At 38.0% G+C, this 22,722-nt stretch overlaps 2 protein-coding genes across 4 annotated transcripts; both read right to left on the bottom strand.

Annotated features, from left to right (window-relative positions):
• agr2 (anterior gradient 2) lies at positions 1-4,030 on the bottom strand. 2 transcript variants are annotated; one of them, XM_077548851.1, is made up of 8 exons: positions 3,913-4,030; positions 2,336-2,457; positions 2,203-2,266; positions 2,062-2,114; positions 1,899-1,975; positions 1,460-1,523; positions 262-345; positions 1-184 (listed from the first exon to the last, which is right to left on the bottom strand). In XM_077548851.1, the coding sequence occupies exons 2-8, from the start codon at positions 2,442-2,444 to the stop codon at positions 135-137; spliced, it is 501 nt and encodes a 166-aa protein (XP_077404977.1). In that variant the 5' UTR covers positions 2,445-2,457; positions 3,913-4,030; the 3' UTR covers positions 1-134. The 2 variants fall into 2 exon arrangements, with proteins under 2 accessions (XP_077404977.1, XP_077404978.1); XM_077548852.1 differs by lacking the exon at positions 3,913-4,030 and adding an exon at positions 3,445-3,591.
• Positions 4,031-11,313: 7,283 nt separating this feature from the next.
• Positions 11,314-21,238, bottom strand: ppp1r10 (protein phosphatase 1, regulatory subunit 10). Of its 2 annotated transcripts, XM_077548893.1 has the most exons (20): positions 20,913-21,238; positions 20,570-20,743; positions 19,322-19,390; positions 17,907-18,015; positions 17,741-17,827; positions 17,258-17,393; positions 17,061-17,112; positions 16,897-16,986; positions 16,685-16,813; positions 16,507-16,612; positions 16,255-16,358; positions 15,931-16,058; positions 15,411-15,567; positions 15,154-15,294; positions 14,831-15,077; positions 14,498-14,573; positions 14,192-14,407; positions 13,557-13,671; positions 12,321-12,674; positions 11,314-12,240 (listed from the first exon to the last, which is right to left on the bottom strand). In XM_077548893.1, exons 4-20 carry the CDS (start codon positions 18,011-18,013, stop codon positions 12,110-12,112), a joined length of 2,376 nt encoding a protein of 791 aa, XP_077405019.1. In that variant the 5' UTR covers positions 18,014-18,015; positions 19,322-19,390; positions 20,570-20,743; positions 20,913-21,238; the 3' UTR covers positions 11,314-12,109. The 2 variants fall into 2 exon arrangements, with proteins under 2 accessions (XP_077405019.1, XP_077405018.1); XM_077548892.1 differs by lacking the exon at positions 19,322-19,390.
• Positions 21,239-22,722: the final 1,484 nt, after the last annotated feature.

Genomic DNA, 22,722 nt, shown 5'->3' with positions numbered 1-22,722 from the left:
TCTTAAACATTTTCAAATTTATTTGAAAGACAATATGGATGAACAGTTGTAAGAAAGAAGAGCATTAAAGAATCGATCGTTTCACAGGTAAAGTGAACTGACAGCATGTTGAGGGGCATCTCTTGTCCTCGGGCTCAAAGCTCCGACTTGAGGAGTTTCTTGGCCTTCTTCATGTTGCTTATCACTAATAGAGGAGAGACACAGTTACATTCTATGTTCCTCACGTAAATTAGTCAGTTCAGTTGCAGGGTTTCATCTCACAGAGTTTGATGTCATTCGGTTCGTAGGCATACATGCGGTTTGCATAGCGACCAGTGACATCAGCCCTCACTGTCATTGTGGGGTCTATGAGAGAGAGAAGCAAAAGCCTTTTAGTGTCATAGATCAACATTTACATGAAAAATTACAAAAACGATGTCACATTGAAGTGTTGATAAATGTCAAAGCAAATCTCATTCTTAAAAGGGACAGTGTGTAGAATTGAATGCCCTCTAGTGGTGAACTCATAAAATGACCTGAGTTCGAAGTGCTTGCTTATGGTGCCTCAGAGAGGCCACACTTCGCAAGCCTACCATCAATTACTAGTATAATTAGCAATCACTAGACCTACGGTCGACAGTGTTGGGAAAGTTCATTTTCTACGCAAACTAGTTCAAAGTTAAGCGAACAAATTTTTAAATGAACTAGTTCACTTAATAATTAAATTTTTTTAAAGTTTATTGGTCCAAAAATGAACTAGTTCATTATTTTGTTTTTTAACTTTTACTTTAAATAAAACTTAAGGACATAGAGAAATGAAATTTGTAGGAAAGTAATATAAGAATAATGAAACTAAAATAAATAATGCATGACTTGACAATTTTAAAATAAAATAACAAAAAAAGACAGACGGTTCCTGCGCATGTTGGCCTCTTAGGGGCAGTGTGGTGCCCTGTAATCGTGCATATGTGGAGTACAATGGGATGGAAGAAGGTCACATTTGAGCTGTTAAAGCAACACTAAGGAATTTTCAATTTACGTTGATTATGGCGCCGTCATATGGACAAAGTCGGTAACGTTATACCTGAAGGAAGACCACGTTTCTCATGAGGACAAGCACATTGTGTCAATCTTTAGCTCTCGACATTCAAATTGACTTCAATCTTTGTAACGAATGGGTAAAGGTGGAAATGACGTATGCCATAAAGCAGTCAGCACATTTGTAGTTTTTTGTGTGACAGTGATCCTACCATCCTCCTCAAAGTTGGTTGGTGCCAGTAAAAATGATACAGACCCCCTTAGGCCATGGCAAAGGTACCATTCAACTAGTTTTAAGTCAATGTTTCATCAGAAGAGTTATGAAAATATTTTATTAAGGTTGCTTCTTCAATACAAATTTTTTTTCACAGCTTGGGGGGGGGAGGGATTGGTCAAATCATATGAAATGAACATGTTACTCATTTCCATAATTAAGTCTTACCAACAAAAATGATTCTGGGAACATACTGTCCATCAGGGGATAGATGTTTGTCTGTGGTTTCATACTGTGGAAAAAACAAAAAAAACATTGTCACCAGATTTGACCTAGAAGCTACGCCACCCATCCATAGAATTGGTCATAACCAGAGCCTCAGGTGCTAGCTAGCTAGCTAGCTACCATCAGGGCCTAAAGCCAAACTGTGGCAGGGTCTTTACTTTCTGGACCTGGATTTGCCACTTTCGTTCATAACAACAATGAAAATCATTTCATGTGAAAAGTGTAATCTTGTACGATCTTTTATGAACTGAGAGTTTACCGGTAAATGCTAATTAATTTTTTGGTTTATTTTTTCCCTCTCATCATATGTAGGGTCTCTCGCATTTTAAACACCTGTTAAGCTCTGGTTAAAAATCTTTACAAATCAGAATATGGGACCTACCACCAGGTTAAGTACAACAAAGTCCTCATCAAGGATTTTTTGGACCTCATTGTCTTCTGCAAACACTTTCTTCAGTGCTGCAAGAAGAACAAACAAACAGTTCAAACAGTCTTGAAACCGGATTCTGTTCTAAAAAGTTTTTTGTCCCCAGGGTCAAACCTACCCAGAGAGTGTGGACAGTCCTCCAGGTGAAAGAGGACCATCAAGGGCTTGTTCCTTAAAGGGCGAATCAGTTATGTCACGTCAGGATGTGACAACACAAATAGCTCAACTTAAGTTAATGATTTTCCGATATATTTCTTACCTGGACCTCGCCCAGTAGAGCGCTTCCTCATACGTCTGAGACCAGATCAACTGATCACCCCATCCTGGAGTGAAATCAACATTAGTAAACATTCAAAGCATGCTGACTTTCTTTGAAGAACTTTCTCACCAACCTCTGGACAGAGTTTGAGGGCTCCTCTTGCCTGTCTTTGGCGTGTATTTGCCAAATGTAAAAGACACAGCGACTAGCACCAAGAGGAGTGACAATGATGTTTTGATCATCTTTGTAAGGTTACTGGAAGACATTTGACATGTTTAGTCAAATACTAATATCACAGGATCAGCAGGAATATTGCCACTTAAATGAATGTCAAAACATATCATTATGACTTTGTTCTTGTACATAACAATGCACTTTATTTTCTTATTTTACCTTTATTGTTTAAGATTGCTTCTCAAATTACATATTTGTTTGTGTAATGTTTTGGCTATTTTCAATCGCAATATTGCAACTTTATTCTTCTCACATTGCAACATTTCTTGTATTGGAACCTAAATTCAGCCTGGAATAGACTGGCCGTTTGAGAAAATCCAGAATGTCCTGATGGCCACGCAGTGCCTGTAATTTTTTATTTATCCCCTCTAAAATGTTTTTTTTTTTTTTTAACGCTATGAGTTAATAAGCTTCACATGTTTTTTCTCTCTCATATTATGACTTTTGTAACATTTTGCTCGTATTATTATGACTTTATTATGTCTATTTACGTAACATTCATTTCTTAATAATGTTCATGGGTCAATGGGACCCGCTGTATTGTTTAACCATAAAAAAAAAACAGCAAAGCACAAGGCAATGTCAGCAAATATAGGTTAATTCATTTACCCCCCCACCTAGAATTTCCAAATGGGTCAATTTGACCCGTAACGTAACAGGAGGGTCACGTTTTTATTCTCATAACTTCATAAATTTTTGGTTGTAACATTACATCTTTATTGTTATATATCCTGGTGATTTTTCAGTTGAGACATAACATAACTGTTTAAATATTGCAGCATTATTCTTGTAACATTAAATTTTTTTCCTCATAATACTTAGACTTTTGACAGCTATAGACGTCAAAAGATCGATTTTTACTGGGCTGGCAGTGAATGAGTTAATTTTTTTATGGATTAATTATGATTTAATTTATTTTTGTGAGTGACTTAATTTATAGCAAACCTTGTATGTAACAACTTGTTTTTCATATGTTTGTTGTAAAGTGTTTAGAAAAAGGACTCATACCATTAGGCTACTACATAAGTCTTGCAACGTAACTACCAAGAAACTAAATTAATGAAAATCCAACAATAAACAATTTCGAAGAAACAAAACACTCCGACTAAGCTTACATAGACATGACTATCAGCCAGAACATGAGTGAAAGGAAACGAAAGATAAAACAAAGACTGCAGGTAAGGAGGAAATTAACGAGGCAATGACAAACACCTGGACAAGAGGCAAGTGGCTGAGGGAGCTGATTGGAAGACACAAGGGACTGGTATGACGAGCACAATGTCAAAAAACAAAAATTTACCACACCCAAATCATGACAATTTAAGAATGACATGCCACTCTATTGTGAACACTTAGAGTAACAAAAGTTGGTAAAACATCCACATCCCAAATAAATGTATTACATTAGAAAAAAAGAGCTGTTCAAATACGAAACAGAGCATGGTGGTGTCAGTATAGTGACCTAACCTCTCTTACCTGTTCCTGGATGGTCAGGTGAGAATGGCACGGAATTGCTGTTCCAGGATCTCCTGTTTTTTCACTCTTACCTGCTGGATATTTAAATACATGTCCGCCCACGGTCCCGCCCTCTATCCACCTCCTCTTACCTTCTGGAGTTCCTCGGGCATTTTAATACTCTTGTACTAGGTTAGAATATAACATTGAATTTCTGGATGCAGCAGTTATTCCAGTTTTTCTTCATGTAAGCAAGCAATAAAGGAATGATATTTTTTTCAGTGTGGAAAACTAATTAATCATAAAACAGTATATTCTGTATATGTTTTAACTGGTAGCACCTGTGTTTGTTTGTTTTTTAACGCTATAGTACTGCACTCACAATAATATATTTACATTTTCAACAGGTGCATCTCACTAAATTAGAAAATTATAGAAACATTCATTTATTTCAACGCAGTTCCATTCAAAATATGGTCTAAACATTTGGCAGAAGACATGAGGGATGATGACTGGGCGCATTATGATTGGCTGCTGGAGCCCAATGACGCTGGACCCACAATAAATACACACTATGAACAAAAGTATTGGGACACTCACGCTTGCTGGACAACAAGCCTCTGTTTTAGTCACACGTTGTCATTGCATTACTTTCAATCATTCATTAGGAACTCATTGAAATACATGGAAATTAAAAAAAAATATGTAAAAATAATTCACATAAGCATTATTATTATTATTATTATTATTATTATTATTATTAAAAAAAATTAACTAGAAGCAACTAATTTTAATTATATAAATGTTATTATATAATTAGATAATTTTATTATTATTTTTTGGGAGAGAGAGTGCTCAGTATTGTTCATTCGGTAATCTTACCGATTCGACATGTCATCGTCATTGCTCTCTCTCCTTTTTCCCCCTCTTTTTCTTTTTTGGGATGTGCGTGAGTATGTGTGTGAGTATATGCATGTGCGGGTGGGTGGGTGCATATGTGCATGCATGTGCGTGTGTGCTCATTATTTCACCTAAAACCTATTAAAAATCCCATACCGTTCACCTAAACCGATTACTTCAGAATTCAGCTATAGTCGTGAAGTTGTCAGGAGACCCGAGGAAGGATCAAAGAAAAGAAAGAAAAGTGAAATCCAGCACCGACCAGACATCACCTACTACCCACTGGTTTACCAACCAGAATCTTTCACCAAGCCCAGAAACATCTAAATTCCAACAAATTAGGGAGACCTCAAGAGATCAAAGGAAAGACTGAGGAAAGGAAGGAAGGATAGATGAAGCAGAGTGAGATCCACAGATATCAGCCTCCACCGATTCAACGACCAGAGGAAGAGGCAGATTGTGTCTGAATTTCGGTAGATGCTGGTGTGGTGGATCTGGCATGCATCAAAACCTCCACCAAAGTGGGGAGCCGTCGACCCCGGCCAGGACAGAGCAAGCACAACCCCCCAGGACCCCTCAGGCCACCGCAGCGCCAAGGCATAACCCCCGGGCCCCACAGGGGCCACCGGCTGGAGAGTAAATCCAGGGGCCAGAAGCGCCTCCCACCCCAACACGGCCCGCACACCAAGCCCAAGGCAGCAAAACGGGGCACGCTACCGGCCCACCAGACACCCCACCGGCCTACAGCAACCCGGCCCATATCAAACTTAGATACATTATGCTGGACTAATTGGCTGCTACCCCATGACCTGACTCTGAATAAACAGAAGAAGATGGATGGATGGATAGATATACTTTTTGCATGATCTTTGACAATAAAGTTATTATTTTAAAAAATATATTATATTTAACCAAACCTTTCTCATACTTACTTAATTGAAGAGAAATCACATGGTTCACTACTTTATAATGAGCTCTGTCTCGTACATTTAGATTTAGATTTTTTTACCCTATAATGGACTACTAACTTTGTTCTTATAGCGTAAGATACATTTGTTAACAAGTCAGTCTCTTAGTATTAGGTTGTTATGATCCATCTTCTCAACATTGTGCTGTGTCCTGCAGTCATTCGTTTGTGCAAGCTGGCTTCTATCAATAGCAGCTCTCAGTGAGTCAATCAACCCTTTTACGGCCTACTCAGTCTCAACACGCACGCACGCAGTCTAAACGACAAGTACACAGGATGTCCTCCTGTTCCTGTCTATCTAAAAACGATAAGAGAAAATTGTAGTAGCAAGTATTTACAGTGCAAATATCTTTGTTGTTTTAATATTCTTTTTCATAGCAGGCTTTTCAGAATCCTAAACAGTAAATAGTTGGACACATTTAGCAGGATTACACAGCTAAAGTTTATTAGCTAGTTGCTCAAGCTAGTAGCTAGAACCTAATTATTTTCACATAATTTGTAATACATTAGAAATTTGGTCCTTCTCTGGGACACAAAGTAATACATACATCATGTTTTTACTATAACATTGACATAAACTTACTAAAAGTAATAAACAGCATTTTGAAATTGTAAAACAGTTAATAGTTGGACATATTTAACAGGATTACACAGATAACCTAAGCTAATTATCCAGTAGCTAAAGCTAGAAGCTAATTATTTTCATATCATTTGGTATAAACAGAGGCGTAGTTTGGCAAGGCAGGCAATTGCTTGGGGCCCCTTAACCAGCAGGGGGCCCCAGAGTGCCAACAGATTTGACAAAAAACGCATATCCTTCACATTAGCAGTGCAGCAATGACAACTGACCGTCTTAAATTCCACGAGTCAGGTCTTTTTTTTCTTAAAAACAAAACAACTACCATGTATAGTAGGGCTGATTATTTTTAATTTTTGTAAGGGTTTTTTTTAATTTAATTTTTTTAACGACCATGGTAAGGTATGTCCCCCCCCCCCCCCCAAAAAAAACAACTATGTATATAGTAAGGTTGTTGTTTTTTTAAACAACCATATAAGGCGTCTTTTTTTTAATGACCATATACTGTATAGTAAGGCGTTTTTTTTTAACGACCATAATAAGGCTTTTTTTTTTCAAGCGGCCATGTAAGGCATGTAAGGCAATTTTTTTTAAGGACACTTATTAATAAATACATCATGTATTTGCTATAACATTAACATAAACATAAAACTAGTAAACAGTACCTCTTGCTACCATCAAAAGTTTGTTAGGAAATCATGTTACTTTTGTTTGCTGTCACTGTTGCTGTTGTTTTTTGTATAATTTGCGAGTCTCATTTCTTTTTGTCCTACCCTCTCTGTTGTTGTCTTGTGTTTGTCCTAAAACAGTGGTTCTTAACCTGGGTTTGATCGAACCCCAGGGGCTCGGTGAGACCGTCATAGTTGTCTGCTATAACACTCATCAACATACTTGGAAATGTAAAATAATAGTTTTTGTCTATTTTATGGGTTTTATTATTAGGGTTATTAGGCACTGTTAAGGGCACTATTGAAAAGACCTTTAGTGCTGAGGTGTCTTTTAGCTTCTGTCCATCCATTCATCCAGTATCTCTTTCTCTCCATCGTGTGTTGGCACAGCAACAGGGTCAATATTTGAAGTAGAGGGCAGGGTTAAAGGCCACTCCTATCGGCCTCTCGCATTCACCAGCTGCACTCAACCCTGAAAACACGGATCTGACTACGACATACACACACACACACACACACACACACACACACGCACACACACAGCTTGTTGGTTGGCGCGCTTGAATAGGATTCAACTATCTGGGTATACGGAAACTTAACTGAAATCTGAAGTCGCCTAATACAAAGATGGGAGTCACTAAGCGCACAGTAATTTCTTCGCTACAAATGAATACAAAAAGTGCCATTTGGTCACTAGTGTTTTTTAAGGATATTTGTAAAGGTACAATGCCGTATTATTAATCAAACAAATCTGAAATTCTGGATTAGATCTGATAGCGACCCATTGGGCTTCCTGTTCTGTTTTGTTCTGTTGGTGATTGTTATTTTTCTGTTTCCTGGACAGATTACGGCCGTGAAGACAAAATCCTTGTGTGTGTTACATACTTGGCCAATCAAAAGATGGTTCACTGAAGCTACCCACCAGAAAAATGAAACTAAGCTACAACAAAAGGACAAAATTAATGAACAATTATTTTTCGTGACATCAAACTAGCTCAGGATTCGATCCAGTCATTACCAGCGTGGATGGTTGTTTGTCTCTGTGTGCCCTGCGATTGGCTGGCAACCAGTTCAGGGTGTACCCCGCCTACTGCCCGAAGCCAGCTGGGATAGGCTCCAGCACCCCCCGCGACCCTTGTGAGGACAAGCGGTTAAGAAAATGGATGGATGAATGATTTTTGTGCCTTTTGGAGGATTTGTTTTTTCTTTTTGCACCATGTTGGGCGTCCCAGCTCCACATTCCACAATTTGGTGGCATGAATTTATTTTCTACAAAAATACCAACACGTCTGCATGCGGAGTTAGACCACTTGCCACTAGACTTTTGCTGGGCATGAAAATAAATAAATAAAATAAAAATAACTAAATGATGACGACCTCCTTGGACTCTTCACTGATCCACCTCCCCATCCTGACCACCTGAAAAAGAACAATCCCCCCTCGGTACCATCAAAAAATTGCATTCCGACCTAAGAACATGCATTTCACCAATAGAATCCAACGTCGTACTTGGCATAATGGTTCTGATGCCTAAAATAAAAGAAGGTATGACAAATGTGGAAATACTGAAGAATGATGAAGAGGGTGGACAACAGATTAAAAAAGAAACTGAGAGAAATGATTTTCGATTGATTTTTCAGAATGACCCTAAAAAGAAAGTTTTTTTTTTGTTCATTAGCACAGTATAACAGTCACATTGATTTAAAGTCATGACATTTATTTGAAATATTTTCGATGTGCCTCCACTAGTCCAAGCAGAGTGTTTTTGATTAATATTGGGTTAGTGGAATTAGAATTAAATAGATAAATCCATCTGGAAGCTGACATTTTATGCAACACCGCTCCCTGCTGTCGGCTGAAACTGATGTCAAAGTACCATCGGCTCAAATTGCAAAAGTCACATGACCAAACCCAGAAATCAAGAGAGCTGTGACAGAACCAGAACTAATCAGAATACAATCTTCAGACTAGTACAGGTACATATTAATGCAAATAAAATTTGACTCACGCTTTAAGAGCTGTTTAAAATTAACAACTAATAACCGGGACTGACAACACGAAAAATCTGGGCAGTACATATTGTGATATTTCTTGCTTGTACGAAACATCAATGATAAAACAGACAACGATGTGCTCATAGCGGCTTGCTTGTTTAATTTGTTTCCCACTTGTATGTGCACTAACTGATCCAGTTATCAACTTGCAGTAATGTCAGACTTTCGCCAATAGGGGTTGCTAATACACGTGTTACCTAGATTATATTTTATTTACTTATTAACGTGTTGATTTTGATTCCCGAATTTTCTACAATATACAAATATAACTGTTCGTCGCAATGTTGAAGATCTTGTTGGGTTGATAAATAGGCAGATTTGTAAATAAAGTGAACGTATGGCAAGCGTATGACATGTTTGGAAAGCAAAGATCTTTTAATCAAGGCAAACTTCTTCTTTTTTAATATGCAGGTCACAAGAAAGTTATTATTATTATTATTATTATCGAGCAATTATACACAAACAAATAAGGCACTCCTGTATCATTAAATGACAAACTACTTGACATAAATTGAACATAAGCATTCTAACAATATAAGTGAACATAGAAAATAAAATTTAAAAAATAGAAAAAATAAAAATAAAAACCAACAGAAATGATATTTGTAAGAGGAATTATCAAGGCGAACGTCGTCCGAGGAAAGGTGGCTTAATCAACCAACCAATCGCGGCCTTTTTTCCTTGTACGTCACTTCCGTATTTATATTCTGGTCTACTTCATGTACTAATTTGTAAATTATGAATTTTAAGCCAGGTATCACCTCAAAATGATTTATTCATAAAAAGTATATTTCATATAAGTCATATAAGTCACTTATGCACAATATGAACTAAACTTGTACTAACATTATGGCTTGATTAACACGTATTGCATATAATAAAATTGTACCTACATGAGATTAAAAACAAACAGTTCTTAATGATTAAATCCAAATGTATTTTTTGTGTTAAAAAGTTATTATTTGGCGTACAAACAGCGCGCGTCCACGGCCCACTAATGATACGAGACTACAAGTACCACAAAATAAGAATCACTGGAACAAGAAGAAAAATACATTTTTAGCAAACAAGTTGTAAGTCAATTAGTCAAACCAGTTCGGCAGAGCTCAGTGGTAATGGTCGTCTCCCAACCAAGAGGTTGTGGGTTATAGGAAAATTGTCCATCGTTTTCATTTATGTCAGTAATATCAAACACACACTTTCTGTACAGGAGAAGGAAGGCCCAACAGTTGTTTGGGAATTGTAATTAACTTTATTGCACAATGACCTTTTTTTGTTTTTCTTGCACTCAACAGAATAAATTTAAAAAATAATTAAAACTAGCACTAAAACTAAACTAAAACAAAGCATAAAAAATAATAAACTGACAAACTAATTCAAACTAACAGAGTCTAAAAACTACAAGCCAAAGTAAAATAAAATAAAAAATCCTACACTAACTACCAAATACAAGTCAAAGCAAAAATAAAAATATGAAAGATCCTACACTAAACCTGGCACTGGCAAGCCTGAAGGGAATGGACTGTAGGGTCCAGATTACTTCATGAAGTTCTGTCCAGTTGGGTAGGGCTCACCAAAGACCACACTATAGCCTATAGTTTATTCTAAATTTTAGTTCCATCCACTTAAAAAAACAAAAACAAAAACTTTATTCTAACTATTTTTACAGTGCAAGGACAAAAAAGAGAGAGACCAAATTACAAGTAATTGATCACTAATGATTATGATGTTATAAAACCAATAATTTTAGGTATTTTGTATATATATTTTTTGTAACCATAAATGTTTTCATACAATCAAATGGATGTCTTCAATGCAACCTCATCTTTGCAGGGTACATGACTAAACTAGTTTTTGCATTTTATATAGAAGACTTTAAAAATAATGATCCAAACCTTGACACACATTAACGTATTTGGTCTCTCACTTAAAAATAATCCTCATACAACACGTGCTGTATATAAAATGGGTAAAATTATGTTGTTCCAAAATGTTAACGTTAATATTCCTTTTAAGATTTCAGAACATAATCCAGGTAAGGAAAAAAAAAAAACATCTTTGTAGCTCAACAGCCATTTCTTACTTTGGAATTTTGTTACTGTGAGCAACATTGCTTAATAGCAATTTGAGTTGTGATAAATTTACTTAAAATTTGGATTTTTTAAAAATCATTCCATCAATTAAAATGTCATATTCAATGTCATGTATTTATCCAATGAAAATTGTATTCCCAATTTCAAATGAATCAGAAAACAATTATATTTTAACATTTATTTCATATAGTGTACAAAATAACTGAACTGAAAAATATGACCGCATGAACATGTATTGTACACTGATTTACAGTACAGTACAAACATTCAATGAACCCGTCATAAAAAAGGGCCTGTTTTTAACATAGTATCAAAATAAAACATGGGAGAAAAAAAAGGTCCCACAAGAGACATAAAGGTAATTGTTTTCACAGAAAACACATACCATAGCTGACCCGCAGAATACTTCATCATAATACTGACGTTCAAACCCCTTTTCTGAGGTTAAGATGGAGAGTTCAGAGGTCATTTGCTGTTGACTTGTCATAATTTGCAATTATTTGCTGCCCAGTCACAAAGTGGAGACAAAAGTTGAGGGTAACACTCACAATGAATTCATCATCTTTAGCACATTCGCTTCATCGGGATAAGGGACCATTCACCATCTAGTTGTTCAAGCTCAATCAATCACTTGTGGTGTAACTTGATTAACACCTTTTTTTCTTTTCTTTTTTTAAAGTGCAGGCAAAGAATCACGCAATAAGAAAACACAGCTGAAAGGCAACATGAGTACGCTGGAGGGGAATTATATAGGAAGTTCAAGCAAGTTGCTTACAGTGACAGGCAGACATAGTGGCAAAAACTGTCAAGGTTTCAGTCTAACTGTTCAGAACAATCCCGTTAGTGAACAGTTCATGAAAAGAGTCCGTCAGTCGGTTGGAGAATCACGCTGCAGTGGGTTGATGAAGAGCAATTGGAGAATATGGCAGAGGTGGCATAATTATGTTTTCAGCTGCCACTTAGTGTCCGTGCTGGTTGTTTGGGGGGAAGGGTGGTCCATTTACACCGGGGTGATAAAAAGCGCAGTTGCTCTCGTATCTGCAGTTTCCCTTCATCATGAAGTGGCGACAAACAGGACGCATGGACATGTCTGTTGAAGGTTTTCAAAAAAATGCTAATTAGTTTGAGGAATCATACCATAGATGCGTGTCAAAAATGTTGCCCACATACCATTCATATTGTGTCCTCCTCTTGGACCCGATCGTCCTCGGCCCCGGAAACCCTGCTCTCCTCCTCGGCCCCTCCCTCCCCGGTGGAAATGGCCTCCTCGGTGGGGCCCTCCCCGCATGGAGTCGTCTCCCCAGTAGTTGCCGTTATCCCCGCGGCCCTGTCCCGGCGGCGGTCCCATCATGCGCGGGCCTCCGCCGGCGTTGAAAGGCGGCCCGTGATTATGAGGGGGCGGGGGGTGGTTGAAGCGGGGGCCGCCTGGGGGCATGTTGGGTGGGAAGCCACTGTTCATTGGCATCTGCATGTGCATGTTGTTCATGTTGTTCATGGGACCGTGGCCCAGTAGACTCGGGTTGACTGGATGGACAAGAAAAACAAAAACTAAAATATGAGTGGAAAAACGGCATACTACCAGTCTGTTTTACAAAAGGTGAAACATTTTCATGAATATTCAATTAATTGGTTGATTTGGGTTAATAAATGTTAGAATCAATGTACAGTTATCCCATATTCACTCGTATAGTATTGCAAAGCATGACTCATGCTCTTGCAGCTGCTAAACAGGAATTGAGCCCTTATCACAAGATACAAACATTTTGCGGTTGAACTGTTGATTGACTGTTGTTTATTATCTGCACAATGACTCATAACCATGATGGTTTTAATGTTGCTGCTGTTTACCACCCTCCCCTTTAGAGCAGCAACAGCTGTGTAACGAGGGAACGCCCTGTAAAAAAAAAATAAAAAGAGAGGGCTGGGCACCAAGAACGTGCCTCAGAACGGTAGGAGATTGTAACTGCACATTTCTGTTCGTTCTCTTTGCAAGCAAAAATAATCTAAGTCTCTTGGCTTCCTTCCTTGTCTGTTGTTATTTAAATGTTCTAGGTTGACTGAACCTGACAGTATCACTTCAATATCTAATGTTTCACGAAACATTCATATATAAACATGTGGACTGCATGCATGTCTGAAGCACTGAAATCATGTAGAAACTAACTAAATAAAATACACATATAGCCCTGCGACCGACCAAGATGAAGACCCCCACCTCCAAACTGCAGTCTTTGCAATTTCAAGACTGCATTATACTACTCTGCGATGTCCAAGTGAATACAATTAATTTTTTAGCCCTATTAAATATTCAAACAAAAACACCACTCAAAAAAACTGTTAGTCATCTTGGCCATGGAAAGTTTAGTACGTTTAACTGTGAGACATCAGGGCATGATGCGGCCTTACCTGGTGCCGGTCCCTGGTTCTGCGTCTGTTGCAGTGAACCAAGAAGTTGTTTAATCTTATCCGAGAAGTCAGGCTGCTTGATGAGGTCTTCAGTAGACTGGTTGCCAGAAGCGCCCTAAAATAGACAGCTTTCATTAGTTATAGTCCAATCCCATTCATAAAAAAAAAAAAAAGGCAGGATACAAATGAAACATTTGGGGTATACCCGCACCATATTGTGGAGATAAATCTATATTCGTTGTGCTAACTTAGAAAAGTTGTTTTAGATTGTTTCAAGTTCTTGCATATTAATTGGGAAATTGGTTGGTGCTTAAAATGTACTCATTTGATCCACTTTTTTCTTGCCTAAATTTGAATTGCATTTTATAATTTAATATCAGATGCACTTGCATTTATTTTCTTTACTTCATTTCTACATTATCAAACGTGAATATTGCTGTAGTGACAACTTAATTTCCATCACGTCTATGCAACCATTTCTATCATATGTTTAATATAAATATATAGTTTTATTTCATTTTCACAGATATAGCATGTGTAGGACCTATGAAACGGCTTCAAATGAGTAAATCAAACAGATGAAAAAGCTTTATTTGACTGCTGACAAAAGCTCCCAGTCTGCAGTAGTCATGTACCATGATAGACGTGAGCAGCTCCTGTACGTTGACAGCTGGTGTGACGGGATTGTTGACAGTGTTTGTGGTCTGGGGGCTACGTGAATTGTTGTTAAGGTTGCCCATCAGGTTGGCGAGAACAGGCGGCAGCTTGGAGCCCTCGTTTTGGGCCAGGGCAGGAGCCTGCTGAGACATGTCCATTGGCTCAGAGTAGCTGTCGTCTGGTACTGAAGAGTCCTACAAAAATACCAGACGCAAGTTGAATAAGGTGGTCAATTATTATCAAAACAAGTAAAAGACATGAATTGTTTTGAATTTTATACTGACCTCATCTAGGGGAATCAGTCGAGGGGGCATAGGTTCATAAGGCTCTGGGTCTGGTTCATGGGGACTGTCAGGCACACTTGTAAAAAGGACAAGAGACGACAACTTTTATGAAAACCACTTCGAGGCCCCAAGCAGTGTGAAAATTGTGTGCCATTCATAACCTCATATCCACATTGTCATAAATCAAAGACTCCACTGCTTGTACATTTTATATTAAAGCAGGAAGTGTTTCACAGAACCCCCCATAGGACAAAAATAAATCCATAGAACCATTTTTCAAAATAAACATAAAAAAGGGCTTAGTGCCATTTACATCACATATTACAGTCCTACCTCTCTTTACTGAGGAAGATCTCCTGTAAGATGCCCATCTCGCGGTCCCGCTGGGTAAACTTTTCTGTGCTGTTGGAGCCAGGAATGACCAGACTGCCAGGCAATGTCAGCGGCCTGGGGAGTGTCCAGGGGACCCTCTCCTCCATTGTGTCATGAGAAAGCCGCCGGGACATCTCAAATGTCTGTCTATCCATCATTAACTCCCGTTTGGCCGCCTCACCGAAGTCCTTGACCTTGTTGACATTGACTAGGGGAGTAAATAATATCATTAGTAATTTGTGTTTTCGGGAGTTTGACACACTTCGCTGTGGCATGTTTCATACCTCTCTCTGTCTCATCGAGGTCAAAATAAAAGTAATGTTTGAGATCATCTTCCTGAGCCCAATGCACAGTCTTCTTTTTCTTGCCCTTCTTGGTCAAGTCTTCTTCCCCACGAGGTTCTGACAGAGAATTAGGCTTGTCTCCTGCAAAATACAAACACGGCAATATAGTTAGCCAATTTAAAAATGGGGGAAAATATACTGCTATATTTTATTACAGTTATTATCTCTTGATGCTCTCTTATCAGAGCCAGTCTTACCAGTGTCCATGGAGTCTGGCTCTTCAGAGGGTACAGGGGTCCCAGGCCGATCCGGCTCCTGGTTTTCATCATTACTATTTGAAGAAACGGTCTCAGGAGATGTTGGTTTAGCAGAAGATGAGGAATACGTAGATGGTTTACTGTCAAATGGATTTGTCTGAGGATAAAAGATTAGCAGAAGTGAGATATAAGGAGACTACATTGACAGGTGTTGCATAATTGTACAACGCACAACAGAAACAATCACAATTTCTACCTTCAAGGCACTTATAGGAAGTTATTACAGTACTTACACAATGTACCATTTGTGATTCAAATATTAAATTGTTTTAACTATAAAATTGCGAGTCACCCAAAACAATATGTATTGAAGCAATCCTATTTTTTTGCCAACTAACTACACAGAGATCTATGGTAGTGCTCATGGTGGCTTAAGAACATAATTAATTATATTTTACTAAACCTGTTGTTTGCTTTTTTTCAGTTAGTTTATAGATTTGGCCATCCATTCAATGTCTACCTTATTTGAGGTCGGGGACACAGCCTTGGCATTAGAGGGTGAACCAGCTGCAGCCTTCTTTTTCTTGATCTTGATACCCGGCACTGGAGCCGAGTTGAGCGCATCTAGGAACCCGGTGCACTCCATTGCTGCACACATAAAATCAAATTACACTCAGAGGTTTGGACATGGATACTTCAGCATAGAAGTGGGACCCAACAGTTCATACTTGATACATTTAAAACCATAGCTATTAAGATTGTATCATCTTAATAAACTACATTTATCAAACAATGTTTTTATTATATCCATATATTATAATGTACAGTACAAGTATACACTTACGTTGTGCTGGAATGATCTTGACTTTAATTTCTTTGGTAGAGTTGGATGGCGTGTTTAGAGGTTTGTATTTCTTCTCCAATGGAGGATTATCAAATGGACCAGAGCTGTTCAGAGTTTAAAAAAAAAAGAAACGAAAAGAGGAGAGGAAAGCATAAAGTTACTGCCACTGACCACAAGATGGCTGCAGAGAGCAAAATGCACATTGACTGTGATGGTGCTGTGCTCATATTTTATTCAAGTAAATTGCAGTACCTTAACCTCTTGAGGACCGGAGGCTTGATGTTGTACTTGTCACCAAGCTGAGGCGCAGCCGGGCTCTTCTTTGTGGGCGCGGGGTTAGGAGTGTCCATCTCAAGACCTACAAAACCATTGTAATTATTTTAAAGCATTTTGGCAATATGAGAGTAAATCAATTATTTCAATTGCTTACCTATGGAACGAATTTTTGCATGACTCGGTGCATGAGCTTTAGCCTTGTCTTTCTTCTTCTCCTCCTCTCCACTCTTGTCCTTCACCTCTTTGGGTGCAACCTTGCCATCTTCTTTCTTCTTCTTCTTATCTACATGTTGAGTAGAAAGCATTTTAAGATTATATCAAAAAGAAAGAATCATTGATCAAACAAAAAAAGTAAACCATCCATACCAGCAGGACTGCTGGCATTGCTCGATACACTCTGGGAGCGAATTGTTGCCATCCAGCCATCGACAAGCACAGATGCCAACTTCCGCAATTCTAAAATGTGAACGAGATTATGCATTGAGTCTAAACTACTTGAAACAATACATATGACAAAAGAGAAAACTGACCTTCAGTCTCTGCGCCTTTACACAGCTGCTTTACCAACTTGGCTGTGTTGTTCTGGGGAGAAGAAAAACAATTTGAAAACTTAGTAATGGTCTAATTAAAATCAAACATATTCACAATACATAAAACATAATGTTATCTGTACCAGTAAAAACTGATTTTCAAACCATGCAATGGAGGTGGTGAGTTTGGTGTGTACCTGTTTAAGGTGGTCCACTTTGAGGGGTAACTTCTGCAGAGTGAGCAGAATAAGTTGCAACAGAGGAGAATTGTTTGTGGTTTTGGAGTAGGTGAGCCATGAGTTCAGCAACCTGTAGCCACCAACTCTAATGAACCTAAATAAAAGTGGGGAAATGTGTTTAAGAAAAAAAATTCATGTATGTAGGGGTTAGTGGGGGTTGCTGATGGTGGGTGGCTATGAACAAAATAAATGATCAATTCATCATCCTTGCCAATGCTAACATTAAATATGTCCTGTCTTTTACAAAGCATTCCAAAGGCAGTATTTGTCAGATATCCTTTAATACATTTTAGGTATTTGAAAAATAAATCCCTGCCAAGTTAGAGCACCGAAAAGTTGTGTAATTGTATCCGAGCTACGTCCACCATCATCAACCACAAGCAAAAATGTATCATCGCATCACACAAATAATTAAGATGTATCCGAATAGTCAAGACTGACCTGTTGAGAACATCATGTGACTTTGTTTGAAGTAGGATGTTCAAGTACATACAACGACCGACCATTTTGGCAGACGCTTTCATTAGGCTGTGAAGAAAACATGCAGACATATTAAGACATTGTTTAATGTTAACGAGACACAATATGACAGGCTTAAATTCCTCACCTGAACATCTTTGGGACGCCCTCCAAGCTGCAGAGTCCCCCATCCTTTCCTAGTAGAACCTCCACTCCCTTCAAAACCTCTTTGGGGTCCACCGGCACCCCCTCCATTTCTGAAAAGCACACCACAAACATTTAATATATACAGCAGTAAGGCAAATGTATATTACCTTTTTTTTTTTAATATATATAATAATAATGGGGCATTAGTATGTTTACTAGTAGTTATTTGCCTCTAATATATGAGAGGGGTTGCTCAACAGAACTGTATTCCACCCTTGCTATGGACAAGACCAACACCACTTTTTGCTATTAAACACAAAATTCAAGACCACCTCTAAGTACCTCTCTTTTTGACACTTTTAAGTCAAGCACAATACACTGTACCACAAAAGTAGTGTTTTCACTAGACGCCACTCAACACCACCAGCGCAAACAAATTATCAACAGCCACGGAAATACTGAACAAATTAACTTACAAAATGACTTATGAGCAAACAATTTAGCAATAGAAAAACATGTACTGCCTCATACTTGAGCTGTGTTGCACGCTGCCGGCACGACCTCTAGTTGCAGAGACAGGAGCGGGACAGATGAGTGTCCCAGCGCACCAGAAAGTCTCTTCTCTGGATCTTGCAGGGCATTTGTACTGATATGTGCTTCTGTGGGAAATGCGACTTTCCGGTTTACTAAGATACATTTAATTATATAATAGTGCAGCAACCCTATTTGTAGCATTGAAATTTATTTACACAGCCACCACTCGTTTTGTCATTTGAGAACACCACCGACAATTGAAATACAATTATAAACTAATTTTTCATATCAATTATGTAACATACTTGTATTTGTGTAAAAATAGTCTTTCTTTAAAAATCAGATGAATATATGTCAGTCATTCATAATTAACATAATTGCACATGCATGTTGAAATCACATTTGTTCAAAACTACAATTTAAGGAGCATTGAACAGGAAATTTGACTTATACTGATTACGCACAAATTTTAAAACTGTGTGAATGTAATGCTTTCACTCATGGGTAATGTAACAATCAGCACCTGTGGTTCATCTAGTCTCACTTACTACACATTACTTTTTTTGTAATTTCACATTGAGATTATAGACATCAAAAATTATTTGTAGTAATAGTATTTTATACTGATGTCTGGATTACTTTGGGTGTCTGCAGTTCTGTTGACAAGTGGGCAACAAATGTGTTATATAATTAAATCAACATTATATTCAATTGTGTTATCTGTTATACAATTAAACATTGGATCTGCAAGGTATGGTCAGAATGGGTTGTGCACTTTCTCCATGTTTGTTCATATTTAAATGTTATATGCACAAAAGCTGACCTCTAGTTGATATTAGTTCATTGGAAATGCCATGGTGTGATGAATCAATTAGGTCTTACCCGTTTAAATGTTGTAGAAGACGTTATATATTGTCTCAGAACTCCACAACACAGCAAATAATTCAAAGCCTGTAAATGGCACAGCTGTTACACATGTACACAAAATGTCAGTGTCAAACAAGACCCTGCTACATTGTCCAATGAGAATTGAAAATAACTATGTGGTGTATTACTGGTACATAATAGCAATCAAAACTAAATAGACCAAAAATATTTACTAATAGCTCATTTACGTTTTGCTAACTCATGTAAATAAAAGTTTGTTTTGGGGACACTGTTGTGCTTCAAGTCCATTGGTTATGTAAAGCAAGTCAAATCCTAAATGCTCGTGGAACAGACTGGAGCGGGAGGGGCAGTAAGATCGTCCGCCAATGAGAGCCCTCCTAGCTTTAACCCCCTCGACGCCAGACTAGCCCAGTTAGCAATGAATCGCGCAAGCCACTCAAACATGACGTTTAGGGTTTAACACAAAGCAGGATCAACGGGTAACTGGCAACCTGAAAAACTGTTACGCAGCAGCACAATCATTGTGGCTGCTTTACGGTTTTAAAAGAAAACTCCCAAACGTTCCAGAGAAAAAGCCACCAGATGGTGAGACACGAGCCAATTGTCCATTATTTTGACAACTCCGATCGTGTGTTTCGAAAGACCACTTCCATTCAGTCATCCCGCAATCTTTATCCACAGATTGCCCAGTGCATGGTGCGGGATTTGAGGAAGCCCCTTGTGCTATTATCGACATCGTCAATGCAACACTGTGCTTTAAATGTCCATCAATCCTCGGCCTAATGCAATCTTTATGTATAGATTGCGGTGGATTTCAGTTCCGTGGAGCAGCCCCTACAAAACCTCGGCAGGCAAAACAAAAAGTCCGACTTCATTGTTATTAGCATCCTAAACAAACACGGCAATCTTTATGATCAGATTGCTTATAGATACCATTATTTATCGGTTTCAAATTTTATTAGCCCACCTCGTCTCACACAAGAAGAAACGGCGACTTGTGTCGCAGTCTACATTCATGTGTGAGCTCATGCTAAACAAAAGGCTAGGCTAAAACGCGGCGGCTGCTAGCCAGCTACCGCAAGACAGCTAATGCGACCATTTTGGACTTAGACTAACAACAATATGCATTTATATTCAGGACTAAATGCCCTCAACGTCTTAGTCATAACACATTGTGCTTTTTCGGGTACTTATTTCGTTTATACAAAAAACATATATCGTCAACTTTGATGGCTTTAATACCTGCTTCAAAATTTCTAATGGGTGGGGCTTTGGTAGCTAAACGCTAGCCTTTTCCTTCAAGAACAAACTGGAGGCAAAAATAGTAAGATGTCCATTACTTGAAGAAAAAAATTGCAATTTGAGTAGTTGGTCGAAGTCCTCGACGGTTGAGTCTTCAGGAAAGCGATTTGAGACCTGGAAAAGTGCACAAGAAAAAAAAAAACATTTTAGTTGACACTCATACGTGAAAATTCGCCGCTGAGGCGTAATCAACTACATGCATTGTTTTGTGTGAAAACGCTGGGGTGATTTCACCTTCAAAAACGACAAATGTATGCACGAATGTTTTGACGTCTTCACTTACCTTTGACCAAATCCAGGAATGAGCTGGAAGGGGAGGGACTTAGCTTTTATACGTAGTGACGTTTTTTGCGTAACAGCAGCGTTTTTTTTCGGCCCTGGTATTGCCTCAAAATGGCTGACGAACGACCTTGTGTGGTTTAAAGGCATAATGGCGACTCACGCAGTTTTTCGACAATTGCGTCAACATTCCAACAAATTACATCTGATAATTTACGTATTTCGGTACAGTATTGCTCAAAGCACATATACACGCAAGACTTTTCATATTTCAGCGAAACGTAAACGTTATAAAATACGTACGTTATAGTCGTTACGTGCCTTAAAAATGGCGACTGCTTAAAAACTGACACGCTACGTCTGCACGTGTGTTTTGGTAAAAAATAAATACATACAAAATTTAAAAAAAAAAGTCATAGTGAACGTATTTATAAAATGCTATTACGGTTTTAACAAAGTTACTAACGCGCATTACAAGGCGCATTTCTGGGAGTAATAAATCATTTTTTATATGTAAGCGTTTTCCTTAAACTATGACGTCACGGCAGTCAACGTGAGTCAGGACGTGGATGCACGTTAAGAACGCCCATCGACATGCAATCTAACATGTGTTCGTTATAGTGGTATATGGAGCAAATAGATAAAGATGGAATGAAACAATGAAGCAAAAAGGTGTAACTTACATCTTCCCTTTTTGCTGTGATTCACTTACCGTGTAAGACTGTGTTCAAACTATGGCCAGCTTCCATTTTGAGCGTCCATGTTCTCATTTTCACATTTACAGCTAATACATTGTTTTATATTACTTGTAGAGTTTTTCTAAATATGCTTAGTGCAAATGAATTATTTCCAACTAAACTAGTAGGCCTAACAACATTTCTCGTCATAGCGCTGTGGTGAACAAAGATGATTCTTTTTATGAGCAAAAATTGTTTCCTCCACTGTCTGATCTGTGTCAAGGTCCAAATTTTGAACATATCACATCACATGAATGATTCCCAAGTAACTGCTTTTGAAATGGTCATCCTACGACAGATTCCTGTTTTGGTTCTGAATATAGAAATGGGATTTAGCTTCTGTTCTGTTCTGTTCCTCGATATTTTTGCGTGGGTTCAGGTCTCGACCACTCTAAAAGCTTGTAAAATCCCAAACAATTTTTCATATAGAAAGCTGTTCAAGTAGCGGGGGGACTAGTTTTAGTGTGCTTGATAAATGAAAGTAAAAAATAAAAAAATTCAAGGTGGCCCTTCATCCTTTGATTTTTCTGTATGTGGCCCATGGAAGACAAAGATTGGACACCCCTGGTGTAAGGGAAATGGAATGAAACCTTGGGCCAGGATGGTGGATCAGATCAAAGGAAAGGAAAGGAACGTGAGTTAGAAAAAGGAGGGAGGAATTTTGCTAAGATTCAAAACATAAATGAATAATGTATGACATTAGTTGAACACACTGGAAGATAGTTTGGCATGAAAAGACAAACCGGGAAACAAATAAATATATATGGAACTTTAGCAAAGAAAACATAAAGACAAGAATAGTGAAGCTGCTATCAGCTATGTTAAAATATAACTTGACCTGTTAAAATGTTTTTCATTCAAACACTTTTGATTTTCAGCAAATACATAGGCTACAACCTTTTAGTGCTGCAAATTCAACATTGACTTATTTATTTTCAGTTCCGCAACCTATAAAATGTCTTGAAACACTGCTTGCATAATAATTTGGAAGGTTAGAAGGTGCATTTGAACAAAAACTATGTTTTTATTTTTGAAAAACAAAACTATTATGTGTGCACCCTAACCCTAACCCTTTTT

The sequence above is a fragment of the Vanacampus margaritifer genome, chromosome 17 (genome assembly GCF_051991255.1).
Source record: "Vanacampus margaritifer isolate UIUO_Vmar chromosome 17, RoL_Vmar_1.0, whole genome shotgun sequence".
NCBI lineage: Eukaryota > Metazoa > Chordata > Actinopteri > Syngnathiformes > Syngnathidae > Vanacampus > Vanacampus margaritifer.
Note: the sequence above shows the minus strand (reverse complement) of the source record. Positions and strands in the feature narration are given on the sequence as shown.